General features: G+C 35.9%; 1 protein-coding gene across 1 annotated transcript in view; it reads left to right on the forward strand.

Moving 5' to 3' along the window:
- Window positions 1–25,863, forward strand: part of LOC150080632 (WD repeat-containing protein 82-like) — a 118,319-nt gene that overhangs the window by 51,914 nt on the left and 40,542 nt on the right. The window contains exon 5 of the mRNA XM_090381174.1: window positions 14,606–14,722. Within this exon, the coding sequence (XP_090237300.1) occupies window positions 14,606–14,722 (117 nt within the window). The remainder of the gene's footprint in view (window positions 1–14,605; window positions 14,723–25,863) is intronic.

The raw sequence follows: 25,863 nt of genomic DNA on the forward strand, positions 1-25,863 counted from the left end.
TCATTGACAAAACCCCATGAGCAGTGTTGATAGGCTGCCAAGACAACTCATGGGGTTTTGTCAATGATATACAGGAATTTTGCTAACAGAGATAAGGAAGTGATTATTCCCTTGTATAAGGCAGTTCCATTATATTTTTTATTCCAATGTATAAGGCCACATCTTAAGTACTGCATACAGGTCTGGAGGCCTTTATTTAAGAAGGATGTGGAGCTGCTGGAATAAGTAGAGAGAAGGGCAGTGATGTTGGTGAGAGGAACACAAGTATGCTCTTACCAAAAAAAGCTTTAGTTCTGCAAATTTCAGTGTCTGGAGAGTAGACACCTGCTGCAAGGTGATCTGATTGAGATTTTTAAGGCTTTGAATGGATTGAGCATGCTCATTGTTGATGGGATTCTTCTTGTTGTTCAGACTACACACTGGGGTTAATAAAAAGATGTGCCTAAGTTTGCCTTTATCCACTGTGTGGTTAATTGCTGGAGCAGACTTCCATCTATTAAAGAACTAGACAAAATTTTGGAGAAAATGGATAGGTGAAATGGGAAGGGTTTTTTTTTTTTTTTTTGGCTGGTGCTGTTTAAGGTTGCTTTCTTGCATCATTTACCACTACTAATAGTAATATAAAAACTAGATTTGATCTGGTATGCAAGTGAGAAACTTTGAAAGAAACTTTTTGGAATAGAACCAACATTTTTCTTGTCATTTGATCTCCATTTTCACTACTGCACTTAATAAATAAAACAAACAACAACAAAAATTCCTTTTTTTTGCAATTCATATTTCTGACAGTTTTGTCATTTAGCACATCTGTAAGCTTCGCCATTCCTTACTTTTTTTTTGGCAACACTTTCACTTTATTTGTACAGCTTGAAATTTTATCGGTTAATTTTCTAAAACAAGGTATGATCATTTTGTCACTGTGTTGGTATTCATTTACAAATTGCAAATTTTGCAACAAATTTTATATTTGTTCGCAAGCCTTGTATATTTCCTCAGATTTTTGTATAAGGCTTTGAATGGCTTATGGAGGGTTTCCTTCAGGGTTGATTTATTTATTTTTATATTGCGAATAGAAAAGCTAACCAGTATATACACACAATATTGAAGTCAAACATGTTTGGAGTTTGTTTTGGACTTTTTTGTGACTTACTTGTGGTTTGCTTCAGAATGAGCATCAGCTGAAGTTCATCTGCCATTTGCAGAGCTCAAAGATTTGGAATCAGCTGTTAGAAAAACAAATTCTGTGATTTCTCTCTTGTTCTCATAATTGGTTCATAGTCTAGGCAGAAAGAAAAGAGAAACAAACTTTTACATGTGATTAGTGTACATTAGATATACATAAGTGAGGATAAAGGTTTTTCACAAATTTTTGATTCCAAATAATCCTAATTTCTCACTGAATGAAAATAGAGTGATTTTAAATGATTTCTGTACCTTTTCCTTAGTTGTACTAACCATAACATTTATTCAGATTATGCCAGTGAGATAAATTAAGACTGTCCAAGATAAGAACATGGATGTCATAATTGGCTTGTATTAAAATCTCTAGCTTTGTTTTTTTGCCTACACTAATGTTTGCAACAGTTCAAGTTTGTAATGAAGTTATTAATAAATCCAAGTAGAAAACTTGCCCCTTATCCAATGGTAGTCAAGTCTTCTGGTCTCTTACAAAAGCTATCAGCCACAACTTCAGTCTATTCATTCTTCTGCCTCTGTTACATCCCTATAGTTCTGTTGTATTCTCCTCTAAAAATAAAGCTGACTTATCTTATTTTTCTTGTAACTTTTGCATCAGTGATCGTGATAAATTTCTTGCCATACCAGAGACATTCTACTCTCTGCTTCCATTGATCTGACTGAAAGACATTAGAGGAATCCTGAAAAATCTTGATACCACAGTCTCCAAGTTCTAATGGCACTTCTCTGCTTGTTTTTAAAACCTGTGCTTCAGAGTTAAATTACTTTTGCATCACCTTTTTATACTCTCTTATCCCACAGATGTTTTTCCTTGTTACAGTTGCAGTTTATGGAGAAATTGATCAACTGCCATCTCTTGCACCATCTTGGAAAGCTTTCATCTTATTATTGATTCCATTAGCACTGATCCACTGGTGACACCTTGTTTTGATTACTCACCTTTGGACAAATTCCATGGTAACATTCAGAGAAACAGAAGCAGTTGCTCTCAACATTTCTAATGATTTTAACTTAATGATCTCCAAATAAGCTTCCATGTCACGGTCTACCTTTTGTTTTTTGTAATTGGATAGCCAGTTTTCTTTCCACACTGTAAGTGATGGTAAAAGACTGTCTTCTAACTTCTCAATTAATGCTGGAGTTCCCTGAGGTTTTTTCACCAGCTCTTTTGGTCCTATGTATTAATGACTTTCTTCCACTGACTGGAAATCCTATAATTTTTCTGATGATAATATATTACATTACACTTTGTTTGAGAAACCCCGAACAAACAGCTATAACCTCAAATAAATCATCACCAGTTCCTTAAATGCTGATCTCTGAGTAATTTTGTTTTAGAAATAAGAAAGCTTAGTTAACTTCAATCCTTGTAAAAACTCAGTCCTGTCTTATTTTTTACAATAAATAAATAAATAATTTTAAAAAAAGCAAAAAAAAAAAAAAGAGGATTCCATTCCCTTACTCTTCTTCAACAACACTCAGATTTATGAGCAAATAACTCTGACTTCTAACCTTTCTTGACACAAAAATAACACATATATTGCTTTCTCTGAATTGAAAAAAAAAAGCTACTATCACTCTTATCATTTTTCTTCTAAACAGCTACTAAGTATGCAAAAATCACAAATCTTCCCCACTGTGGAATATTGTTCCTTCATCTGGGTGTTGTCTGCAGACTTAAAACTTCTAGATCCTATTCAAGAGAGAGAGAGAGAGCAGTAAGTTTAATTAATAATTCCTTACAGACTCAATCCATTCCCTGTAGCATACTCATTCAGTTCCTGCTATATGCGTTTTCTCTATATATTTCCACTAGCACTGTTCTTCGGTAGCATGTGAAACTCCACCTCTTTCTTCTAAGCCAGTCTGAGCATTTGTCTCAACTAGTTACCATTCAGTCGCAGGTCAACTCCGAACTAGCTTTTCCTCTTCCTCATTGGTGCCTCCGTAGCCAGGTGGGCAGGAGCAGCAGCGCGTAGCACACGCTTGATTAGACCGGGGTTCAAGCCCGTGACCACCAAATACAGAGGATGCGGAAAGATCAGGGAATGACCACCGCATATCCCCGGAACAATATGGGCTTAGTTGCTAATGCTCCTAAAAACCAAATAACAACAACAACAACAACCTCTTCCTCATATATCACTACTGCTTTCTCGGCCTTTATGTATTTCCTGAAAATTACAAAAAATCAAGTCCAGTGCCAACAACCAACCCGTACTAGCTTCTAATACCTTTCATATTTAGGTTCACTATTAATAAAAAATATACTCACTTCTGATTTCCCTCCTTAATAATAATCTTCTCATGGCAATTAAACAATAGATTAATGAAACATTTTGGTTTCTTTTACGTCCAAATAACATTTATATTAAAATACTCCATACACACTTACGAATATTAAAATATTCTGTACATGAAATTATTTTTCTATGGAAAATAATTTTGACAGAATTAAAGCATAGCTGCCACTTTTTTAACTATCCTTCAAGTCTGTCTAGGTCACTCTGAACAAGCTCTGCTTGGCGGTGATCATTAACTACTCTACTGATTCTTACATCATCTGCAAATTTAGACATGATACCCTCTATCCCTTCATCAAATGCCATTTAAGAAAATCAAAAACAATAGTGGTCCCAATACTGATCCTTGGGGAACCCTACTTCTTACATTAACCCAATTTGAGGAATAACCATTTATCACAACCCTCTGCCTCCTTCCCTGAAGCCATCCTGATATCCATCTAAGGATTTTCCCTTTGATTCCAACAGGTTTCAGCTTATAAGGGGCTTATGGAAACGTGGTGCCACCCCGGAAATAGACTAATAAGTTTCAGTACGGTACGATGTATTTAGGAAGGATAGAGCAGATAGAAGGGATGGTGCGTTCATGCTTCTTATCAAAAGCTGTCTGAGCACAACAAAAGCTTTTCCAGATTCAGACGTTTTGCATTCTAGTATGGTGTGAGAAAAGTTGGAAGCAAAGGTATAACGAGAGTGTGAATAACGTACAGGCCAGGTGATTGTGAAGATTATGATGAGAGCCTCTACATGCAAATGGAATGGGCAAGGAAGCATGAATGTTTTATTATGGGTGATTTTAATTTGCCTCAAATTGATTGGAACAAATGGGAAGGAAACTCAACATGGGGGGAAAAAAAAATTTAAATCAACTAGATGATTGTTATTTGTATCAGCATGTCAGGGAAAAGAATATTCTAGACCTGATCATCACCCAGGAACCAGATAACATAATACGGCTGACAGTACAGGAACCAGTAGCAGAAAATGATCATAGAATGGATGATGAAGAGAGATAGGTAGCAGTAGTTAAAGGCAAAGGAATGGGTTATAATTTCAGGAAAGGAAATTACAGTGACTTAAGGTCACCTACATGGCCTCTATTAACTGGGTAGATATCTCACAGAGAGCTAATACAATTGAATTATGGTATACCTTTAAAACATTAATCACAGAAGCCTTGAATGCCTATATACCATTAAAAAAATACTCCACGAGGAGGATTCCAAGTTCGATGGATAATGAAGTTGCCAGATTACTTGAGCAGAAAAAGATGGCATGGAAAAGTTACAGAGCAATAAAAAGTACTGAAGTCTATAACATCTACAAATTTATCTGTAATGTGCCACAGAAAAGGTTAAGATGGGAAGACAGATTATGAGAAATCACTGGCAAAGAGAGCAAAGAGTGGGGATAAGGAATTCTTCACATATATAAATGCAAAGAAGAGTAGGACAAATCGGATCAGATCCTTAAGTAATGGATGTGGGATAGTATTAGATACCCCAGCTGATGTTGCAGATGAACTCAACAGTTATTTTGCATCAATATTTACAGAAGAAAAACCCTTTGTCAATGAGAAATTATGGGACCGAAGTTGAAAAATATGTAATTAATGATATTGAAATTTTACATGATTATTTAATGAATAAACTTTTGAGCTTCAGGATCATTTAGATAGAAATGGAATTCTGAAGGATACACAGCATGGTTTCGTAAAGGAAAAATCATGTTTAACAAATCTGGTTAGCTATTTTGACAGGGTCACTCATGAGCTGGATTTAGGGAATAATTTCAACATTGTTTATTTAGATTTCGACTCAGTCCCACGTGAGCAGTTACTTTATAAGCTGAAACAAGTTAGAATCACAGAGAAAATCCTTAGATGGATATCAGGATGGCTTCAGGGAAGGAGGCAGAGGGTTGTGATAAATGGTTATTCCTCAGATTGGATTAATGTAAGGAGTGTGGTTCCCAAAGGATTAGTATTGGGACCACTGTTGCTTTTGATTTTCTGAAATGACATTGATGAAGGGATAGAGGACGTGATGTCTAAATTTGCAGATGATGTAAAGATCAGTAGAGTAGTTAATGATCACTGCAAGTAGAGCTTCTTCAGAGTGACCTAGATAGACTTCAGTGATGGTCAGAACAGTGGCAACTATTCTTTAATTCAGCAAAATGCAAGTTCTTACACTTAGGAAACAGTAACCCCAAAATAACTTATACACTTGGTGGAGTTGAACTAAAGTCAGTAGTGGAAGAAAGGGACTTGGGAGTTATGATAGTCAGACATGAAGTTCTCCAAGCATTGTAGACAGGTTGCAAGGGCCTTCGATGATTTATTGAACTATAAGTGATTTATTGAATGGTGTCCTATCAATGATTTATTGAACATTTGCTAGTAGGGATAAGGACATCATAATCCCATTATATAAGGCTATTGTTAGACCACACTTGGAATACTCTGTTCAGGTATGGAGACCCCACCTAAAAAAAAAAGACATCAAACTTCTTGAAAGGGTTCAAAGATGGGTAACTCACCTGGTTGAGATTGGCAAAAGGATGTCCATATGAGGAAAAACTTTGAATATGTGGGTTGCACAGCTTGGAAACTAGGCACCTTAGAGAACACTTGATTGAAGTGTTGAAGGCTCTGAGAGGCAAAAGTAAAAAATGAATGAGGATAAAATCTTCATGGTTATAAATGTTTCTAGAACTAGGGGTGATAAATTCAAGTTACAGGGGGAGAAGTTTAGACTGGATTAAGGAAGTTTTATTTTGTCCAGCGAGTTATGAATTACTGGAATAAGTTACCTACATTGGTGGTTGAGGCTGACAGTTTGGGGAAATTCAAAGTTCAGCTGGATAGTTACCCGTGGGAGGAGGGAAATGCATAAGTTGTCTATTTCCTTTTCTTTTATTATTTTATTTATTTATTTATTTTTTTTTTTTTTGGCTGGTGCTGCATAGGCCTTAGGCTTCCTAGCACCATATGACCATTATTAATACTATTTTTGTCTTCAGTTGAATTATCTTCTATAGGTAGCCAGTTAGTAGGAGTGGAATTCCCACTCCCATAAGTTTTTCTAGATTTTTCAGCCAAAACAACATGCAAATCAGTCTATAAACACAGACTTGTACAGAAGGAATAAATAAATTTCCATTTATATTCCATATTGCTGCTGTGATTAGAGGATTTTACACTCTAATTGTAACTGTTCTATTGTAATAGATGAAACAGTGTGACAGTTAATGTGCTGTGCATGCCATTGTTCTCCATGTTACCTCAGGACCTGCTATATAAGAATCATACAAGCTGGCCTATTAGGAACAAAGTAGTTGAGCCACCAAAACAATCTACAACCAATCTAGATTTTCTCAGGTATGCTTTTCTAAGTGTATAGTTCACTCTGCAAGAAACATGTACGGTTAAAACCAACATTGATTTTAGTTGCAATGAATTACTGATGCCATTCCATGCTTCAAACATCTGCTCCATTTACATAAACTTGCTTCCATGACTCTGAAGAATAAAAAAAATCTTGAAAAGCTAATAGCTAATACAATTTTAACCTAGTTGATGTCAAGTTTCATCAATTTGGTTAAAAATTAAGCACGAGATATATATTTTCAAAGACATGTACCCATGTCTTTGCAAATATATGTCAGTAAAAAATATTGTAGTACACACATTAAAGTTGACTCCATTTTAGCTTCATGTTGCCACTAAATAGTTGTGATAATATTCTTGTCAAATAAGTAATTGTTTACTCCTCCAACCTAGGCAGTCATGCCAGAGTATAAAAATAAAATGTATGAGGAAAAATTGCATTACACCATCTTCAAACAAAATAGCCACTATTCAGATCATAAGCACCATCTGTTTAGAACTCTTGTTTACATTGTAAACCATACAAAATTTACAATATATGGAAGGGAGGGTGGGGGTATCCTGATAAGAATGTTTTTATTATTATTATCTACCACGTAGAAATAAGGCTGCTACTTAAATTAAAAGCACCACCCATTGAAAATTCATGCATTTACAGTGTGATCTATATAAATTAGTAAATTGAGGATTGTCATGTTCTTTTATGTATTCAGTAGCCACCAGAATTTCAACTTCTATGAGTAATGCTATTATCGTAATATTTGAGATAGTACAAATTTCAATATTTATGAGGAGTCACATCAAGAATCATGTTTTTTTTTTGTTTTTTTTTAAGATAAGATCACTAAAAATACATAATATTGTTACAAAAGCTTGTTTCAAAACTTATTGGTATCTCATCACTCATCAGATAGTGGGTGAATGTTCTTGATTACTAAATCTTTGATGGTGACTTGTGAGTAATAAAGATGTTCTTTGTGAGCTGCCATGTGGTATAAAGAAGTTAAAACTTTCAAGCGTTTAATATTGCAAAAGCTATATGGCATATGAAATAAATTAATATCATAGAATTACTTATAGCAGTTGAAATTCTTTTGGCTTCTGAGTACACAAAAGTACAAGGCAGTGCTTTCCAATTTACTAATTTATTTCACAGGCCATGTAACTTTCATTATATTAAATTTATAGCAATGGGAGGAGGACCTCAGGCTTCCCCCCTAGAGAAATATTTTTATTCTGGCTGGCCATCTTGAAACCAGGTTGTATTTTCCAACCATTTCGAAAGAGGTTAAAAGTAGATGCCATCCTGTTTAGAACTTCTTGTTTTCCATAGTGTTAATTGAAGTATTTGATTAAAACTCCTGTGTGAATAAATTATTTTTTTAATATGTTTGAAATTGTAAATTAATGTCTGTCAATTCCACTTTGTTTTCAGATGGTATTATCAAGGTGAACTGTAGCATTAGCTTTTACTACTATCTCATCATGCATAAATTTTATTATATTGCTTATATATAGTAAATTGTTATAAGATTTTATATCCTATATCGTGATTCATTTATTGTGCATCTAATGCTTTATATATTATTAGGACATAATTGCTCGCCTAACATGCACTTGGCAGCAATTATCATTGTTAAGCATTTTTCACTCTTCGTCCAGAATCACACTTACAATGTTGGTGAGTTCTTGATGTTTGTGATCAGTATTAGGAGATGCAAGAAAGCAAGCTTATGCAGCATCAGCCAAAAAAAAAAAAAAAAACGCTCCGATTTCACTCTTCTGTTCATTCCAAATACCTGTCCAGCTCAGCCCTATTAATGAATGATATGCCCAAATGTGATGAATGCAGGAGTGCAAAAGACTTTTAGAAATAAAAAAAATAAGACATTCTAGCAGAGTAAAAAAGGGAGTAACGAATTAGGAATTTGGAGTCAATTAGTAGTTTCTTTACTTTACTTTTTTCATTACTTGTTTCAAATGAATTCCACTCAACTGCTTCAATAGCAAAACTGTTCTGAAGGAAAGTTATTCATGTCATTTAGAGTGATGCAATTATTTTTGGTTATTCTGTGTATTTAATGCTGTTTTATATTGCAGATAAACGTTGCAGTTGAAAAATTTGAAGTTAACATTACTTTATGCTTGCAATCGGAGCTGATGAAGAAATATGTCTGTTTTGAGGAGCATAAAAAATAAGTCTTTTTAGCTGAGAGAAAATGCCACAATTGGCATTTTCTCAGTATATATTGAGATTTGTAAAGAAATAATTTTACTTTACACCTCCATATACAAATATCAACGGCCTCCGTAGCCGAGTGGTCAGGAGCGGGAGTGCAGTAGCACACGCTCTTTGAGTAGACCGGGGTTCAAGCCCCTGACTGCTGAATACTCAATCTGCCAACCCGCACTGGACCAGCGTGGCAGATTATGGTCCATTTCCCTCAGCATGAATTGTTGAGGAGGCTTCCATCCTGCAGTGGGTTGATAATGGCTGCACTTTACTTTATACAAATATCAAACATCTAATAAAGACAATGACCACTGTACTGGATAAAGGTGTGCCTTGTTTTTGTTGTCATTAATCTATAATCAAAATATTTGCTCTGCAAGTAAAGGGAGATTATATAAGGAACTTCTTTTAATAATGAAAGAGAAATTCTGCATTAATGACTGTGTATCTTATTGTTTATTTATCATTAAGTATTCAATATTATTAAAAGTGTAAAAAGTGACTTTTGCATCGTAATATTGCTCCTGCATGTTCTACACTTTCTCTTCAAGAGTTGCTATTGAAATTGGTATTTTTTTTTTTTTATGGGATATATAATCAATTTTAACACAAGATTCGGGAACCTGATACATTTGTGCTTCACTAATGATTACAGAGAACATCTTGCAAAATACTACATCATTATGGTCCTCCATACTAACTGGATGTAACTCCCTGTTTTCCCCCATCCCAAGCTCAAAGCCCCTTGATAGGACACAGATTTGCAATGACAGGAAATTATTCCTGTGACACAGAAACAATTAATATTAAATTTTATATTTTATTATTATTAAATTCCATAGTAGACAATTAGACTTTTATCAAAGTCTAAATCATTTTTTCCGAATAAATATTAGTTCAGTCTCTGATCTTTTTGATTACACCTTGTGTGGGGGGGGCAAACTTTACTATGAGGTCACAGGTTGATATCTAACGATTTTGCTGAATGAAGGTAAAATTGGGTGAAGATTTCAGAAGCAATAGATAGTGCCTGTCCTTGTGTACCCTAATATTGTAAGAAAGAGTAAATCTAAAAGTATATGAATGAAGAAATTCAAAGTTTGTGCTTTTAAATCTCTGCTTGCCATTTATTTCAACATGCTATTAGGAAACCCAAGAGGGAGGAGCTGTCTGATTCTTTCCTAAAATCTTTACCTAATTTTGCCTTCATTCAGAAAAATTGTAAAATTTCTGGCATTTCTGCTATAATGGTTGGAAAGAAAAGGCTAGTGCAGGGCAATTTCTGTCATTTGCAAGACTGGCATGATAGACTGTGATACAATAGAAAACATTTTATTCTAAAAAAAATAATATAGATGAAATTATATATACGAGGTGTGGCAATAAAGTTCCCAGAGTGGTGCTGTTGCTGTTGTGTTTGATTAGGTTGAAAATAAACAAAAGTGGTATGTTATAGTTAAAATATCCTCCAACAGATGGTGGCACAGAGATTGTACAGTAGCTACTAATGAAACTGGTTGCAAGTAACAACCAGTTTCATTAATATACATTCTCTGTCACAATTTTGCAATAGAGCAATGAGCAATTGAGCAATCAAATTTTGGTTTAAACTGGGAAAATCTTCAACAGAAACATGAAATGTTAAAATCTGTTTATATTGATGAAATGTTAGAATAGAATAATAAGTTCATTCAATCAGGTGGTGATTACTGATTACTTTGAATGAAAATAAAACTATTTTTGAGCTCCTTCACATTGTGTTATTTTTATTGCAACTTTATTGCCATACTTTGTGTATATATGGGTTTATTATTAAAACTGTTTTCTTGTCTTTTAGTATTAATATAGGCTAAATGATTTGAGGAAGCAACTATAGGCTGCTTACACATAGAAAACAAGTTGACTACAGCCTATTATTTGTGTCAGGAATGTGTTAATCTGATCACTAGCTATGGACACATAGAAAGCAAGATGACCAGTGCAAGTTCTTGATATTATCATTACGTGGAACACGCAGTTGGGTAGGTTTTACTAGGAAGAAGCATATTAAAGCTAGAAAATAAGCTAGTCTTTTATGTGTGAGTTAAGAAGAATGTACACATACATGTCTTCGAGTTCCAGTTCTTCTGATGGGGAATTAATTATCGTGGAAAGTTTTATTTTTTATAACAGTTTTAACCAACATATACAAGGGCCATTTGAAAAGTTTGTGGTCTGAGTATGAAAGGTTTATTTGAGGAGTCTGGTAACATGTTACTTTTCAATGAGATGCCCTTTGAAGTCAGTATACTTTTTCCATCAATGCTGCAGTGCATTGATTCCAACTGCAAAGAAGGTTTGTTTTTTCTTGGGCTTCCAAGAATGACCATTTAAAGCCTTAAATACTTCAGCCAGGTTTTCTCTCAGATTGACACAATATATGTTCTAAGTCAATGACGTCCCTAAAAAAAAAATTTTTTTTTTTTTACTTGACCTCCAGAAAGGTGACTCTGGGATTATCCCTGAGTCAGTGGTAAAAATGGATGCCAGCCAGGTATTTTTTTTTCAAATTAGGAATAGGTGAAAGTCCAATGGTGCTAGATCTGGTAAGTATGGAAGATGGTCCAAGATTTCGAAGCTGCACTCATGCAGTGCAGTCATAGCAGAGACAGATTTGTGAGCAGAAATATTGTCCTGGTGGAACAAAATTCCTTTGCTGAGTTTTCCTCAGCATTTATTGATGTTTTCATGCAAATGCCTCACATGGTCTGCATAATAGGCCATTGTAACTGTTTGGCCTTTCTGAAGGTAATCCACTAGCAGCACTCCATCAGCATCCTAAAAAGGTGATGCCTTCACCTTGCCAGTAGAAGGAATTGACTTGGTTTTATTTGGGGAGGAGAAGAGGTTTGTTTCCACAATTTGGACTACTCCTTTGTCTCTGGCTGAAAGTGATGGACCCATGTCTCATCCATGTTCACAAACTTTTCAAGGAAATATGCTGTAGCTGCTTGATTATGATGCAAATTTTCACTTGACTTGACATTACTTTTGTGTCTTTGATCTGCTGTCAACAAGTTTGGAATCCATTGCTGACACCTCTTTCATAACAAGGGCCTCTTTTATTATGTAGTATACACACTTTCAGATGAGATGCCTAAGATGCTGGCAGTGTACTGAACTGTCACTTTTCGAATGCTGATCACCAGATCTTTCACACTGTCAACGTCTGGAAGGAGGGAGTTGCAGTTCTTCCACAGTGTGGGTTATCTTTCAGGCTCTCCTTCCCTCATTTAAATTCTGCTGCCCACTTCTTAACCATGGAATCGGAAGTTGCATCCTCCCCCAGTGTTGCAACCATATCCTTATGAAGTGTCTTTGGTGTTAGTCCTTTTTTCCCAAATATTGGATGACTGCATGGTGACTGATTTTTTTCCATTTTTCTTCATTCACACAACTTTGTTGACTTCAGGACTTCTAATTTTAAAAAAAAATGGTTATTGAAACTGTGTGAAACTTGGTGGGTTATTGTTTGAAGTGTTATAAATTAATTACAGAAATTTTTAACGCTGTATCACAAACTTTTCATACTCAGGCCATGAACTTTTCAAATGCCCCTTATGTTAAAAAAAAGACAGAAAAAAAAAACACTTCTACAAACAGAGAATCGAGATTATATTTTTTCTGTGCATCTGTCGTATTGCCCATTCATTCCTTCAATCAGCCCATAGCAACAACATGATATGCATTGCATCAACCACTGACAATTTTAAACTAAAATTCATTCCAGTAAGCAGGTGGATTAATACAACCAGTGATGACCAGTCCTGACATGCTGTAACTGTGTACTCTCCCATTAATTTACATGATATGTCTGTGTGAAGGTAATGGTTCCTGGAAAGCTGCCCATCTGCATTCTTTGTGTAAGTATCCTTAGTCAGCATCAGCCAAAGAGAGGAAGAAACTAACCATTTTCTTCCATAACTTACTCCACCTTGGGAGAGGGGTAGTGATTCCCTTCCCCCAGGGTTTTCCTTTATTCCCCTTTTCCTGCTCATTCTGTTGGTTGTCTCTTCCTCTCATCCATATCTTTTTTTCACCTGACCCCCTCCACCATTACTGCTATCCTTCTGTGCTCTACTTCAATGATTTTTTTTTTTTTTTACTTGACCTTCTCCAGAAAGGTGACTTTGGGATTATCTCTGCCAGAGAATAGATGTGCAGAAATTTGCCTTCAGCCAGCAAGTGCTTGATTGCTGAACAAACCTCCACCTACTTTTCTCTAAGTGTTGTGGTTGGTGGAAGTGGATAGGTTAAATAAATTCAAGGGAAATCTAGATTTATTAGAGGCAATGGCTAAGTGAAATAGGAAAGTTTATTTATTTATTTTAATTTTTTTTGGCTGAAGCTATGTAAGGTTGCTTACACAACTTCATCTTTTATCCCGCTTAATACTAATACTAAAAGTTAATTGTACTCCAACTGTTTTATCAAAAGGACAACTCCCATTCCATGGGAATTGTCCTTTTGATAATATTGGCATTTTTTTAGTGATAATGCCATAGAAAGTGATGATCAGCTATTCAAAATTGAGAACTGTTGGTAAAGCTGATATGAAACTTTTTTGAAAAAAGATGTTTTGTCAGGAAACTTCGTGATAGATGAAAGTATGGTTCCCTGTCATGTCAAGCTATTGTTTCAGTAATACCTTGCTAACAAAAACCATAGTGTCATTGTATAAAAGCCCTGCTTATGTGAAGGCTACACTTAGTGTAGCCTTCATATACACAGAGCTATTACATTTATGTATGTTGCAAAAAAAGGAGACACTGAGTGGTAAGGGCACATTATAAGGTGTCATAATTTTATAATGCTAAGTTTGTTATTATATTATTAAATATATAATTAAAGTATGCAGTGTGATATTGGTATTTGTCAGGCATATTCACATGAAGTATTTGGTAATCCACCAATGGGTTTTCACCCACTGCTCATCAAGCTAATCAAATTGGTTTTGTAATAAAAAATTTAAATATTTGACTATTGCTCTTACATAAATTACAACTTGTCTGTAAGATTAGGAATGCAAAAAAAATAAAATTTCTTCAGCACCAGTGGAGAAAAAGTTTTTCCATCTATAGAAAAAGCAATCCACCTATGGGTCTCCATATATTGTAGTATTTGGGAGATCCACAAGTGAATCGCTCCACCTGACAAGCAGTTACTGAGCAACCCACTAGTGGATTGTTCCACCATGAATATTAATACATAATGGTGTAGTAGGTAATTCTGTAATAGTTTGACAAATTTATCACTTTAGTAACAAGTGATAGCTATCATTTATTGCTTCTCTGAATGGTTCTGAAATGTGTTCTTTATTTTACATTTTTTGCATTTTCATTATACATATCTAAAATTGTATCATCATGCTTTTGCTGAAATAATGTATTCATATCTTTGCTAAACAAGTAGAATTTTCTTGACTTCTATTTTATTTTATAGGGATTGATGCATCTCACTGGTAGACCAGTGGCAAACTTTGATCCAGAAGGCCTCATTTTTTCTGTAGGTGTTAATTCTGAATCTGTCAAGCTATATGATTTACGATCATTTGATAAGGTAAATTATACAACTTAATTTAATAATTTAAAATTTTCAATAAAAGTGAATTTATTAGAAAAAATCAACTCTCTAGTAGTATAAATTCATATATTCATATTCATATAAACTCTGTAGTAGTAGAATTGGAGGAAGGCTGTTGAATCTGAGAAGATTCAATAGTCTTCAGTCTTTATATCTTCCCCCACAAAAAGGAGACCTGAAGTACCACATGATCAAACATATTTCTCTACCTGCAGGCACATTACACATGAAGTCAAAAACTTTCTTAGTAAACTTGCATTATTTACAAATTGGACCAACCAGTAAAGTAGGTGAAAGAGTACATCATAGATACATTTCTTATATTTTTAATTCTGATGTACTCATTTGGAGTTCAAAAGGTTTGCAAAGTTCAAGAAGAACTTCAGGACTTTGAAGCCCTTGAACTTTGTAAAAAAAAAAAAAAAACAAATGCCAAATTCAAAGAACTAATTACAACACAGCCATTATTGGGCCTTAGCCTATCATGAAAGCTTTTTTAGATGTCTTTCTATAAATGCAAACCCTATTAAGGATAATGCAATGAGCTAAATCAATTGGTGCACAGAGGAAATAATTGATTATGTACTTGGTACACTAAGGAATGATTGCCAGCACAGACCACATTCCAGTTATATTAAAAAAAAAAACACAAGTGCTCATTACTTATTTCCAGCCTTTTGCTGCAAAATGGCACCTATACAGGCAGTTCCCACTTTACGAGTTCTTTTTTTCAAGTATCAACAGAATCAAAAATATGAACGTTAATTGCAATGAATAAATGCTAAACATTCATAAATATTGCATTTCAAATCACGTACGTATACTGTGCAGTACTACTGTGCGTGCATTTATTTGTTTAGGCAGAGATAAGGAGGGAGGTCAAACTCTTAAAGGATTTTGGAAAGGATTCCATATTTTAGATGCAATCAAAATAATAAAATAAGCCTGAGCCTGAGACAGAATTACAGAGAAGAACATGAAGGGTGTTTGGAATGAACTCTGTCATCAGTTTATTAATAATTTTGAATGATTTCAAGAACCAGCAGAGATCATACAAAATGAAACAGAACCGATCATTAATATTGCTAACCAGTTGCAGCTTGATGTTTCTACAACTGACATCACTGATCTGCTCGAGTCACAAGATTCAAATTTCGATTTCGAGCACACTAGAAACATTGCTACAGATTTAGAAAATGGTTATGCATGCTATCATGAAATTTATAAAAAAAGAGAAGACTGTCTTGGAAACAAGCATTTCCGAAGAAGACAGCTCCTTTTGCTTCCAACAAACCAACAATGAGTGTCAAGCCAACAATGAGTGAAGAGCCATCAGTGAGTGTGCATTTAGTCGCTGATGAAGAATAAACATTCTTTAACATTTGTATGACATAAATAATTTCTTTATTATTATTATGCTTAATTTTAAAGGCTATGTTTTCATTTCTTTGGATAAATAAATCATTTTAAGCATAAACTATTTTTTTGTTGACCTTTATTTAACATTACTTTGGTCAAATTTCATTGTTGAGAACGTAACCCCTGTTTTTAACATTACGTCTATAGTAAATAAATCCCTGCTTTATGTGCATGCATTAGTAACGAATTAACTTGTAAAGTCGGGAACTATCTGTATTTAATTAATCTAAAAAAAAGCATTGACAGAAAGAGTGGATGCCACCATTCCGTATTTTGGCACAGTATCCATCTTACCTACTTCAGGAGTTGTTTTTGTTATTTGGTTTTTTAGGAGCATTAGCAACTAAGGCCATATTGCTCCGGGGATATGCAGTGGTCATTCCCTGACCTTTCCACATCCTATGTATTTGGTGGTCGCAGGCTCGAACCCCAGTCTAATCAAGAAGCGTGTGCTACGCACTGCCACTCCTGCCCACCTGGCTACGGAGGCGCCTACTTCAGAAGTATAACAGTTTGGTATTCCCTCCTTTAATGTATTTACTTGGTCTAAAGGAGATGTATAGGATTCATTAGGCATATCCACTCCAAACCTCTTGGAGCTTGCTGTAGTCCTGGGAAATATATGCAGATACAGGCATGTATATTGCAAGATTGAGCATCCCCCATACACTGTTGCCCTGGTAATCAGTTAACAATAAAGTTGTAAACTCCTCTGGCCATAGTGGTCATGCCAATATAATCAGATTTTTATTTAGGTGCAAGAATGGGAGGTAGATTTATTAAATATGATAGCTGAATAACCACAATACTCCTATTCATATAACTGATAACTAATTTATTTTGTGAAAAAAAATTAAGCTTTTTATTATGGGATTTCTGCAAAACCCTTTCTCATTTGTTCCCAAATAAGCAAAGTTTGAAACACATGCTGAATTATGCATTTTCTGAGCACCCTCCCCCCTCTCTCTCTCTCACAAACACACACATATCTGAAAGGACCTCTAGTTTCATCCAACATTGTTTGAGCTTGCTAAAAATAGTGCCAGAATAGTATGTATTAAACGATCTTGCTAGCACTATTCAGGATAATTTGGAATTATTTGCATGTCTGATATATTTAATTCTATTTGTTTCATATTGGATGTTGATATTTCATCCATGCAATTGCTTTGTGTCATCTGTATGGATGATTCAAGTCAGTAACGATGGAAATTCTGGTAAAGTTATCATAGCACCATCTGCATAGTAAAAAGGCTTCCTTGTCGATCAATTCGGCCCTGGAAAGATTGTGCAAGGCTCAAGGGGTAGAATTTTTTTCAGCCTGGACTGTACTTGTTAACAGGAGAGATTGCTTCTACAGGGATGGGATACACTTAAATAGAAAGGGTGCAAGAATATTTGCTGATGCTATCGAGGCAGTGTTAGGTGGGTCGGAAAACTGCTAGTTTGGGGGGATACAAAGACTAATAGTTTAACAGTAACCGCAGCAGAGGTGAAGGTGATTCTTGCACAACTTCTATTAGAATAGAAGCGACCTGGAGCGAGGGGTGTTGGGGGTTTCAGGGATGGATGGCAGTCATCATGGATTAGTTGGGTATATGGGATGTGTTAGGGTAACAAGGAATAGGCATAGGAGCATGTATGCTTGCATGTATACCAATGCTAGAAGTATAGTAAATAAATTTGATGAATTTGAAGTGTTGGTCAAGACATCAAAGGCGGATATTGTTGGGATAGCAGAGACGTGGTGTCACAAAGATATAAGGAATGCAGAACTGGAATTTGGGGAGTACAATGTGTACAGAAAGGATAGACAGGACAGAAAGGGAGGGGGTGTTATGCTGTTAATTAAGAAAAACATAAAATCAAAGGAAGTGCACCCAGTTAATATAGATGAACAGTGCTCTGTTGAGTCAGTTTGGTGTGAGTTAAGCACTGCGAAAGGAAAAAATAAGAGTAGGAGTGTGTTATAGGCCTAATGACTTGAATGAGTACAATGAACAATTGTACAGAGAAATAGAGTGGGCCAGTAAATCAGAATGTCTTATAATGGGGGATTTTAACTTCCCAGATATTGACTGGAACTTGTGGGTTGGTCACTCACACACTAGTCAGACTTTTGTGGATTTACTGGATGATTGTTTTCTGCAGCAGCATGTTCGAGAGGCAACCAGAGAAAGTAACATTCTTGATCTGGTTATCAGCAGTGATCATTCGTGTATTAAGAATTTGCAGATAAAGGAACCACTAGGTGGCAGTGATCACAGTGTGCTGAAGTGGGATTTACTCAAAGAGGTAACTACCGTCAGGGGTAAAGGAAAGGGTTTTTGCTTCCGTAAAGGGGAGTACAGTGGTCTCAGACAGTTTTTAAATTCTGTACAGTGGGATCAACTGACGATGTTACAAACAGTAAATTCTAAGTGGGCAGCATTCAAAGAATTAATCGTGGAAGCTACTAGACTTTATATACCGATTAAGAAATATCGTTCAAGGTTTAGGCCTAAATGGTTATCAAATGAACTAATGAGACTCGTGACAGAGAAGAAAAATGCATGGGATGCATATAAATTATCAGGTGACGCAGAAGCCTGTGGCAGATATAAGCTAGTCTGTAATCAGGTCACAAAGGAGGTTCGGCAGGCGAAGGCGGATTACGAGAAATCTTTGGCAAAAGATGCTAAGAAAAACAGCAAGGATTTCTTTACTTATATAAACTCTAAAAGGAAGGGGATGAATATGATTGGTCCACTTGACATCGATGGTTCGACTGTTGATGATCCTGCTCAGATAGCAAACAAACTGAATGAGTATTTTGCATCTACATTCACACATGAGGAATTATTACAATTTGAAAATGGAAGAAGGTTATCAAATTGTAGCAGTGTGCTTAATGATTTTGTAATAACTGAGAGCAAAGTGGAGGAGAAATTGTTGAAGTTAAACATAAGAAAGGCACCTGGGGTGGATGGGATCTATCCAGTTATTTTAAAGGAGGCGGCAAAGCAACTAAGCAAACCCTTAGCCATAATTATGAGAGCATCCTTGGACTCAGGGGAGGTTCCCACGGACTGGAGATGTGCAAATGTGTCCCCAATTCACAAAGGTGGATCGAAGGGTGACACGAGTAATTACAGACCAGTTAGTTTAACTTCTGTTCCGGGCAAAATAATGGAGTCGCTGGTTAAAGATGCATTGCAGGATCATCTAGACAAGACTGCAGCAATAATTCAAACACAGCATGGGTTTGTTAAGGGAAAGTCTTGTCTGACAAATTTGATTGGTTATTATGATGTGGTCACAAAGGAACTGGATGCAAAAAATAATTTTGATATCATATACTTGGATTTCAGGAAAGCTTTTGACACTGTTGCGCATGGAAGACTACTGTACAAATTGGAGCAGAATGGTATTAAGGGTAAGTTGCTACAATGGATAAAAGGATGGTTAAGTGGGAGAAGACAGAGGGTGGTAATCAATGGGTGCTGCTCTTCGTGGACTAATGTTATTAGTGGAGTCCCACAGGGTTCGGTGTTGGGTCCACTGTTGTTTTGTGTATTTATCAATGATATTGATGAAGGTATATCAGGCTTAATGTCGAAGTTTGCAGATGACACAAAGGTTGGCAGGGTTGTTAATGACAGTAATGGCAGTGTGCTACTGCAACAGGATCTAGATAATTTGGGCAGATGGGCTAAGAAGTGGCAACTGAAGTTCAACCTTGACAAATGCAAAGTACTGCATATGGATAGAAGTAACCCCAGAGAAACGTACCAACTGTGTGGTACTACACTTAAGGTGGTAGAAAATGAAAAAGACCTGGGAGTAATTGTGCAGTCAGATATGAAGTTTTCTGAGCAGTGCAGACAGGCTGCTAGGGCGGGTCATGGGGTTTTGTCAATGATATATAGGAATTTTGCTAGCAGGGAAAAGGAGGTGATTGTCCCTCTGTATAAGGCAATTGTCAGGCCACGCCTTGAGCTGCGTACAGGTCTGGAGGCCTCATTTTAGGAAGGATGTAGATTTGCTTGAGCGTGTACAGAGAAGAGCAACACGATTGGTGAGGGGAATGAAGGGATTCTCTTACCAAGAGAGGCTTAAGTTCTGCAAATTGCAGTGGCTGGAGACTAGGCACCTGCGCGGTGATCTGATTGAGGTATATAAGGCCTTGAATGGGTTGAGCACGCTGAATTCTGATGGGATCCTTCCACTTGTTCAGATTACGAACCTACGGGGACATAAGTTCAAATTAAGAAAGGACAGATGTAGAATAGATGTGCGGAAATTTGCCTTTAGCCAGCGGGTGGTTAATTGCTGGAACAAACTTCCATCTGTCGTTGTGGAAGTTGATAGGTTAAATAAATTTAAGGAGGAACTGGACAGGCATTTGGAGGGAATGGTGTGATTTTTTTTTTTTTTTTCTTTGGCTGATGCTGCATAAGCTCCTACACTTGCTTTCTTGCATCATGTGCCACTACTACTACTACTACTACTACTACTACTAAGGCTGTGTGAATTTTAGCTCTAAATAAAATTTAAAATGAAATGATATTAATTTGCATAAGGATGAAACAAAGTGATGGATCAAATAGAAGAAAAGGATTGGGTGAGTTGTAAGACAGTTTTTAGTATTTGTGATTGTTTATTTCAAGGAAAGGAAATTAAGGATGTAAAATTTCTTCATCTAGTTTGTATTTACTGCATAGCCTATAATGGCTGATTATGTAATGGAGCTATAAATGAAAATTCAAGGTCAGAACAGTTACCTAAGAAACAGTTATTAGGACCATTTGGTGATTAATAGAGGTAGAGTTATGTAGATAAATAAAATTGGAACCAGAAGATAAAAGTATTCTTCCAAAATATTAACAACTTAATTAGATATATATTTTCCATGATTTTAAAGGTCACCGTGAAATCCATTACAGATGTCATGATGAACAACCTCATATTCAAATAAAGGTCATTAATGTCATCTCATTGTGGGCTATAAATAAGGGGAAGCATAACAATTTATAAATATTATTTCATAATTAAAATTGGCTGAGGAATCCTGTTTACTTCTCGCCTTTAAGTATCTGTATGAGAACTAGGACATCGGGGATAAAAATCTCCCATAACTTAAGAGATCAGAGTGGGGAATCACTTGAATTGTATAAGACTAAATAGCTCTTTCTTTTAGAGAAGATATACCAAGTGCAATTATTTAAATTGAATAGTGGGTGCCAAAGAATTGTGTACTCGACCAAATTTCAGAGATCACTCCGGTCCGGTCCTCACTGTTTGGTGAGCTGAAGGGTGGTTCAAATATATGAGAGAAAAGCTTGTTTTTCTAAGCAAATAGCCTTGGGGACTGTTATTAACCAAATCAGCTAATAGAGTCCCTTCTCCCCTTCAGATATTTATCAGTTGGATGTTTATGGGATTTGAGTATGGAGTTGTGAAGATTTAGAGTCCATAAGTAACCCCATAGGAAAACATTGTGGCAGCCATATTGGCTTTAATTGAAGATACACTGGGAAATAGATTGTGTTGACTCCTCCAGGCACAACCTCCCTTAGCTTTGGTTTGATAGGAGACATAAAATAAATAAACTGGTAGAGACCCCTGGTGTGCTTATTGTTTACTTTATAACATACATTTAATTATACCTACATTTTAACTATTTAATTAACTATGAACCAAACAGGACATAGAGCACATAAAGCCTGCAAAACACACGGGAACTATTCAGAGGAATTGTAAGAAGGCAAATCTTATTTTGAGGCATTTGTGCGCAAGGGTTTTAGGAGTTTAACATGTTTACTGCATCAACACTTATAAAGTGTTTAACGGTACCTTGGGTGCTGTGCCATGCCACTGATATGCATCATAACATGACACCTAATGTGCTGTATCATGTATGTGCGGTCATTCTTAAGCAGTCAATATACTCGTATAAGTTTTCTAAAATTAAACACACTTGAACTGCTTGATTCTGTCAGCATACTGATTGAACTCTAGGCTATTATCATCAGTGATTTATTTTATTTATTTTTTTTTGTTGTCTTTTTTAGCTTAATACACATTTATTTCTTTTTTGCTTGTGTTGAGGTTAATTTATGTACATAGAATAAACTTTCAATAAAATTTTGAGTTTTGTTCTGATTTACAGCTCAGCCAAAAAGTAATTGTTTAATTTTTTGTTGCAAATTCTAGATTTCATTTTCATAAATTATTTATAAATTTTTAGAATGTTGTTATTCATGAATATTTTGAAAATTACGATCTGCTGAATGTACTCCTTCCAATACAGGTGGCAGTGAAAGTGTTAATAACTAGGTCTGGAATTATCAAGATGATTGCATACAATGCAAGAAAGCAAGCTTATGCAGCATTAGCCAAAATAAAAAAAAAAACCTCCTATTTCACCCCTCCATTCATTCCAAATGCCTGTCCAGCTCAGCCTTAAATTTATTTTAGGCTGTCAACTTCCACAACAGCAGATGAAAGTCTATTCCAGCAATCAACTACCCATTGGCTGAAGGCAAACTTCCGCACATCTATTCTACAACTGTCTTTCCTCAATTTGAATCTATGCCCCCTCAAATTATTGTTATCTCTGTCTCAAAATGTCAATTGCCTAGTGCCTCTAGGTTCTAGTTATTGAAATTATGTGAAGATTAGATGTTTTATCTGGATAAATCTTATTTTGATGGGAATTTCTTGTCTAACAGGCTAATAGATTAACTAGAACCGCAGGCAGAGATGAAAGTGATTCTTGTACTTCTATTGGAATGTACTGCAGCCTGGAAAGCAAGGTGCCAGGGATTTCAGGCCCTGCTGTGAGTGATCGTGGAACAAGTAAATACACGAGCTGTGTTAGGGTAACTAAGAGTAAGAACATGTGCATGTATACATGCATTTACACTAATGCTAGGAGCACTGTAAATAAATTTGAAGTACTGATGAAGTTATAAAATGCAGGCATTGTAGGGATGGTGGAGACATGAGGTCACTTAGACATAAGCGATGCTGAATTTTATTATGAAGAGTACAAAGTATGCGGGAAGGACTGACAGGACAGGAGGAGTGGAGTGGTTATGCTCTTTAAGAAGCATATTAAATCTAAGGCAGTGCATCCAGTCTGCTTGGGTGACCAGTGCAATGTTCAGTCAATTTGATGTGATATAAACACTGGGAAAACAAAATTTAGAGTAGGAGTGTGTTATAGGACTAATGAATGTGATGAATATGCCAACCAGCTATACAGAGAAAATAGAGTCGGCCAGTAAATCAGAATGGTTTGTAATGGGAATTTTAACTTTCCAGATATTCAGTGGAATTTGTTGGTTGGTCACTCACACGCTAGCAAGACTTTTGTAGATTTCTTGGATGACTGTTTTCTACAGCAGTACGTTAGAGAGGCAACAAGAGGAATCAATATTATTGATCTGGTTATCAGCAGTGATTCTTCATGTATTAAGAACCTGCAAGTAAAATACCCACTGGGTTGCAGCGATCACAGTGTACTAATGTGCAATTTACTTAACGACATTACTGCTCTCAATGGTAAAGGGAAAAGCTTTTGCTTTCTTAAGGGTGACTACGGTGGTTTCAGACAGTTTTAAATTCTGTGCAGTGGGATCAACCGATGATGACATTATCAACATCATCAGTTGATCCCACTGCTACTATGTATGAAAATAAATTATTTAAAAAATAATTTTTTTCATATCATAAAAAATTATTTAAAATGATGAAAAACAGTATTTCTTTAGTATTAGGCTTTTCATACCAATGACGAAATACTATTCAAGGCTTAGGCCTAAATGCATATCAGATAAACTGAGATACATGGCAGAGAAGAAAAGTTCATGGGATGTATATAAATTATCAGGCTACACAGAAGCCTATGGTATATATAAATTAGTCTGTAATCAAGTCACAAAGGAGTTAGGCAAGCTATGCCAGATTATGAGAAGACTGTCAAAAAAAGGAAAGAAAAGCAGCAAAAGACTTCTATCTTACATTAATAGAAGAAAGGGATTGAATCACATTGGGCCACTAGATGCAAGTGGGTTAACTGTTAATGGTCCTGCACAGGTTGCTGACAAGTTGAATAGGTATTTTGCATCTACATTCACACATGAGGATATCTACGTGCCAGCAGAGATTTTATGGATCCAGCAAATGGATAAGTCTTTGTTAAATTTTTGCCGTTTTATTGGATTAATTATCATATTAATTTGTTTTCTATAAATAGCTTTATAGTCCTAGTCATGCTACTTAGTTTATTTTGAATTTAGATAAAAGATTTTGTAGGTTACTACTTAGCATCCACAGAACCTTGTACCGTTCAAAACTTGCTGCCATTGATGTAGTACAGTAGGGTCACGCTTTTTGGCATTCCGCTAATATGCCAGTTTTTAATTATATCTGTATTCATTATGTTCACTGCTTGTTCCACTTTTTGCCATGACACGCTCAGCAACCGATTCCAAGAAGGGATTCCATTTTATTGTCTGTTTTTAACTTTTTACAGCATATGATAAGTGTAAATTTGTTATTAAGCTTTTATATGCATTCGCAAGTGAAAAAAAAGGATATGTTCCACTTTTCAGCGATTTTCACTTTTTTGGTGGGGGGGTCTGGAACCTTACCTGCTGTATGAGTGGGCGCTACTGTATATTAGATCGATATGGAATAGTGTAATGTATATCTCAAACTTGATATCATAAGGTACTATGTAAAACTAGATGCCGACCAGGCTAGCCAGGTGGGTAAAGTGCCTGCCTGGCAACCCAAAGGTCACGGATTCGAATTCTGCCTCGGGCTTGGATCAGAATAAAATGCAAAAACTTTGGGAGGTGCATTATGGCCACAGAAGCCAATGTGCCAACAACTAACACAAAAAAAAAAAAAAAAAAGTAAAACTAGATAGCGTAATACATAACATTGTATCAGGAATCTGTTAGCCTAGTATAGTATTCTTGATTAATCAATTAAATTTATAAATCTTATTAATTTTCATTGTTAATTAAATTGTATTTAAAAAGAAATCATGCTCCAGACTAGATCAGCAAAGCAACGTGCACAAAGTAGCAGGGCTGCTGTGGCTCAGGAGAGAATCGAAGGGGTGATCCTCCAATGCATCACAGTCTAAAAAAAATTTTGCAAAATGTGATATATTTGCAGACCGTTCTGGAACAGGACATGATCTAGCCAAGGATGTCTTTGTTTGTGCTAGGTGCAGAGCATGTCAAGAAATTAGGTGCCAACTCAGCGTTCTGATGGGCATCTATGAAAGTTTGAGGTGTAGGGTAGATGCCCTCGAAGGAATTAAAATGGAGTGACCCATCAAGCTCTCAGCTGCCCAGCTCAATGCAGAGCTCACTCTTGTGCATTAGGCACTAATGACATTAAGTGTAGGGGATCTGTGGACTTACTTAACAAGTACAGGTCAATATTGAAAAAAAAGTTGAATTAGGGTTAATGAGAGTGTCTGCAATTTGGCTCTAGTGAGAGATTGTGCAAAGTTCTTGGGGTAGAATTGTTCTGTGTGGCATGTGCTTGTTAACAGGAGAGATTGCTTCTTCGGAGATGAGATACACTTAAATAGAAAGGGAACAAGAATATTTGCTGATGCTATCGAGGCAATGTTAAGTGGGTCGGAAAACTGCTAGCTTGGGAGGATTCACAGACTAATAGATTAACAGTAG

Source organism: Mastigoproctus giganteus, chromosome 9 (assembly GCF_048544385.1).
Source record: "Mastigoproctus giganteus isolate SK-2022 chromosome 9, ASM4854438v1, whole genome shotgun sequence".
Classification (NCBI taxonomy): domain Eukaryota; kingdom Metazoa; phylum Arthropoda; class Arachnida; order Uropygi; family Thelyphonidae; genus Mastigoproctus; species Mastigoproctus giganteus.